The sequence below is a fragment of the Salvelinus sp. IW2-2015 genome, linkage group LG26 (genome assembly GCF_002910315.2).
Source record: "Salvelinus sp. IW2-2015 linkage group LG26, ASM291031v2, whole genome shotgun sequence".
In the NCBI taxonomy this organism is placed as follows: Eukaryota; Metazoa; Chordata; class Actinopteri; order Salmoniformes; family Salmonidae; genus Salvelinus; species Salvelinus sp. IW2-2015.
In genome coordinates this window covers 5,009,752-5,013,865 of record NC_036866.1, presented here as the reverse complement: position 1 = coordinate 5,013,865, position 4,114 = coordinate 5,009,752, and the positions used below count along the sequence as shown (strand labels likewise).

Here is a 4,114-nt window from a genome sequence, read left to right as displayed (position 1 = left end):
CTTAGAACACCGTGTGTTTTACCTCCATTGTCCGTTTATTCAAGAACCTGTGTGTTATTTACTCCTACCATTTAGTATACACCTGTGTTTTACTCTCCTATTAAATCTGTGTGACTCAAAAAACAACGTGTGTTTCTACGTTCCATTTGAAAACCTGTGTTTTTTTACTCTCTGACACTCCTAGTGATATATCCTAATCCGTTGTTTACTCAATCATTAGAAAATACCTTGTGTTTTTACTCTCCATTAGAATCACCCTAGTGTTGTTTACTCTCCATTAGAACCACTTGGTTTTAACTCTCCATTAGAACACCTGTGTGTTTACTCTCCATTAGAAACACCTGTGTGTTTTACTCCTCCATTAGAATAACTGTGTGTTTTACTCTCCATTAGACACCTGTGTGTTTTACTCTCCATTTGAACACCTGTTGTGTTTACTCCTCTTCATTGAACGCTCTGTGTTTACCTCCATTAGACTGTGTTACTAACTCCATTAACCTGTGGTTGTTTTTACTTCCTCCATTAGAACACCTGTGTGTTTTACTCTCCATTAGAACACCTGTGTGTTTTACTCTCCATTAGAATAACTGTGTGTTTTACTCTCCATTAGAACGCCTGTGTGTTTTACTCTMCATTAGAATACCTGTGTGTTTTACTCTATCTATCCAGAGTGTGAATGATGAGCTGGGGAAACTGAGAGTCCAGCTGCCAAAAGAGCAGGAGAAGGTGTCCGGTCTGGAGGCCAAAGTCTCAGAGTTAGAGGTCTGTATCTTCACCTCTTCACATTATTCACATACAGTGCATTCGGAAAGTATTCAGACCCCTTGACTTTTTCCAAATTTTGTTACAATACAACCWTATTCTAAAATATATTAAATWGTTTTTTCTTCTTCATCAATCTACACACAATACCCCATAATGACAAAGCAAAAACAGGTTTCAATAAATTGTTGCAAATTTACAATAAAAAATTTATAAAAATGATCACATTTACATAAGTATTCAGACTCTTTACTCAGTACTTTGTTGAAGCACCTTTGGCAGCGATTACAGTCTTCATTCTTCTTGGGTATGACGCTACGAGCTTGGCACACCTGTATTTGGGGAGTTTCTCCCATTCTTCTCTGCAGATCATGCTCTGTCAGGTTGAATGGGGAGCATCACTGCACAGCTATTTTCAGGTCTCTCCAGCGATGTTCGACCTGGTTCATGTCCAGGCTCTGGGTGGGCCACTCAAGGACATTCAGAGACTTGTCCTGAAGCCACTCCTGTGTTGTCTTGGCTGTGTGCTTAGGGTTGTTGTTCTGTTGGAAGGTGAACCTTCGCCCCAGTCTGAGGTCCTGAGCGCTYTGGAGCAGGTTTTCATCAAGGATCTCTCTGTACTTTGCTCCGTGAATCTTTCCCTCGATTCTGACTAGTCTCACGGTCCCAGCCGCTGAAAACATCCCCATAGCATGATGCTGCCACCACCATGCTTCACTGTAGGGATGGTGCCAGGTTTCCTCCAGACGTGACGCTTGGCATTCAGGCCAAAGAGTTAAATCTTAGTTTCCTCAGACCAGAGAATCTTGTTTCTCGTGGTCTGAGAGTCTTTAGGTGCCTTTTGGCAATCTCCAAGTGGGCTGTCATGTGCCTTTTACTGAGGAGTGGCTTCTGTCTGCCACTCTACCATAAAGGCCTGATTGGTGAAATGCTCCAGAGATGGTTGTCCTTCTGGAAGGTTCTCCCATCTCCACAGAGGAACTCTGGAGCTCTGTCAGAGTGACCATCGGGTTCTTGGTCACCTCCCTGACCAAGGCCCTTCTCCCTCGATTGCTCAGTTTGGCCAGGCAGGCAGCTCTAGGAAGAGTCTTCGTGGTTCCAAACTTCTTCCATTTAAGAATGATGGAGGCCACTGTGTTCTTGAGGACCTTCAATGCTGCAGCCATTTTTTGTTATTCTTCCCCAGATCTGTGCCTCGACACAATCCTGTCTCTACGGACAATTCCTTCGACCTCATGGCTTGGTTTTTGCTCTGACATGCACTATCAACTGTGGGACCTTATATAGACAGGTGTGTGCCTTTCCAAATCATGTCCAATCAATTGAATTTACCACAGGTGGACTCCAATCAAGTTGTAGAAACATCTCAAGAATGATCAATGGAAACAGGATGCACCTGAGCTCAATTTCGAATCTCGTAGCAAAGGGTCTGAATACTTATGTATAGAAGGAAGGTATTTCTGTTTTTTATTTGTAATCCATTTGCAAAAAAWTCTTAACCTGTTTTCGCTTTGTCAATATGGGGTATTGTGATGATTTYTTTCTTATTTAATCAATTTTAGAATAAGGCTGTAACATAACAAAATGTGGAAAAAGTCAAAGGGTCTGAATACTTTCCGCATGCACAGTATGACAAGAGTACAATATAACAGACACAGTCTTCAATCCCTTGTTTTGTAATGTATTTTCTCTGTAATGTCTTTTGTCTGTCATGTCTTTTCTCTGTAATGTATATTTCGTTATATGTCGGAACCCAGTAAGACTAGCTGTCGCCATTTGGCGTCACCATGGGGATCCTAATAAATCACAATCAAGATACATACAGTAAAACACTTTGGGAAACACTGGTAGAGAAAACAATTATTGGCTAAATGGCATGTCTGTTCAGCACTATCTTTAGACCCAATTGAAATAGCCGACATTGAAATAGCTGAAAGCAAAGAATCAGTGATAAGAATTCGTAAGATGATCATATAATTGGGTGGATGACAAAGTCAGATGTGTACACTTCCAGCCTGTCTGCTCTGGCGTACGTTTTTACGTTTTCATTAGAGATGCCTAGGAATAAATATGACGGAGGGCAAAGAAATGAATATGAAAGAAGAGCAGGCCTGTACACACCTGACCGGGTTAATTAATACGACACAGATTAGAGTTCGGTGTTCATCAGCCGAGTATGATAAAACAGAGAGCAGAGTGGTCTTAATCTCCTTCCTGTCCTTCCCTAGAGAGGATGTGACACGTTGTAATTAATCTGCCTGTACTGTGCTATGATAATCTGAGTGAAGGAGAGAGATAGGCTGTTCGTTTACAAAGCATCGCTCCTCTGTAGACTTCTTAATCCTTGGTCTGTATTAATTTATCAACCGATCAAACACCTGTTTCTGAAAGCTTGTTGGTTGTATTTTTATAACTACTGCATGTTATGATTATGTTTGATGAAGGGGGTGAATGAGGAGTACTCACGGCTGATTGGAGAGAAGGATGCTCACATCACAAAGTCCGAAGCAGCCATTTGTCAGAGTGAGGGAGAGATTCAGCACCTAAGAGCCTCTGTCACCAGGTAAGGCTATAACCCCGRCATTTACCTATTATACCCCACACAGAAAACAACCTTTCCATTTAGATGAGCTAAGTAGCCCGTCTTAAGATATTTTTAAACGCATCGTACAGAATGGACAAGACAATTCTGTCTGCTATTCTCTTATGTAAGTGCATGAGTCAAAGATTATGTCCCTGATTGAGTCTGTAATACCAACATGTTTCAAGCAGACCACCATAGTCCCTGTGCCCAAAAACACAAAGGCAACCTGCCTAAATGACTACAGACCCGTAGCACTCACATCCGTAGCCATGAAGTGCTTTGAAAGGCTGGTAATGGCTCACATCAACACCATTATCCCAGAAACCCTAGACCCACTCCAATTTGCATACCGCCCAAACAGATCCACAGATGATGCAGTCTCTATTGCACTCCACACTGCCCTTTCCCACCTGGACAAGAGGAACACCTATGTGAGAATGCTATTCATTGACTACAGCTCAGCGTTCAACACCATAGTACCCTCAAAGCTCATCACTAAGCTAAGGATCCTTGGCTGTACGCACTACCATCTGTAGTGGCCCTTGCAGTCGGAGGCTCGAGTTAATTGCGTACCAAGGCAGTGATGCAACCAGCCCGGATGCCTCTCGATGTTGCGTGTAGAACCTTTTGAGGATCAATGGACCCATGCCAATCTTTTAGTTTCTGAGGGGGAATAGGCTTTGGTCGTGCCAGTTCATGACTGTCTTGGTGTGTTTTGGACCATTCTAGTTTGTGTGTGTGGACACAAGGAGACTTGAAGCTCTCAAC

The 4,114-nt window shown here is 42.5% G+C and overlaps 1 protein-coding gene across 4 annotated transcripts in view; it reads left to right on the top strand.

Annotated features, from left to right (window-relative positions):
* LOC111952405 (FYVE and coiled-coil domain-containing protein 1) overlaps window positions 1-4,114 on the top strand; it is a 45,214-nt gene that overhangs the window by 13,802 nt on the left and 27,298 nt on the right. For all 4 annotated transcript variants that reach the window (XM_023971032.2, XM_023971031.2, XM_023971030.2 and 1 more), the window contains 2 exons: window positions 670-762; window positions 3,207-3,325. In XM_023971032.2, the coding sequence (XP_023826800.1) occupies window positions 670-762; window positions 3,207-3,325 (212 nt within the window). The remainder of the gene's footprint in view (window positions 1-669; window positions 763-3,206; window positions 3,326-4,114) is intronic.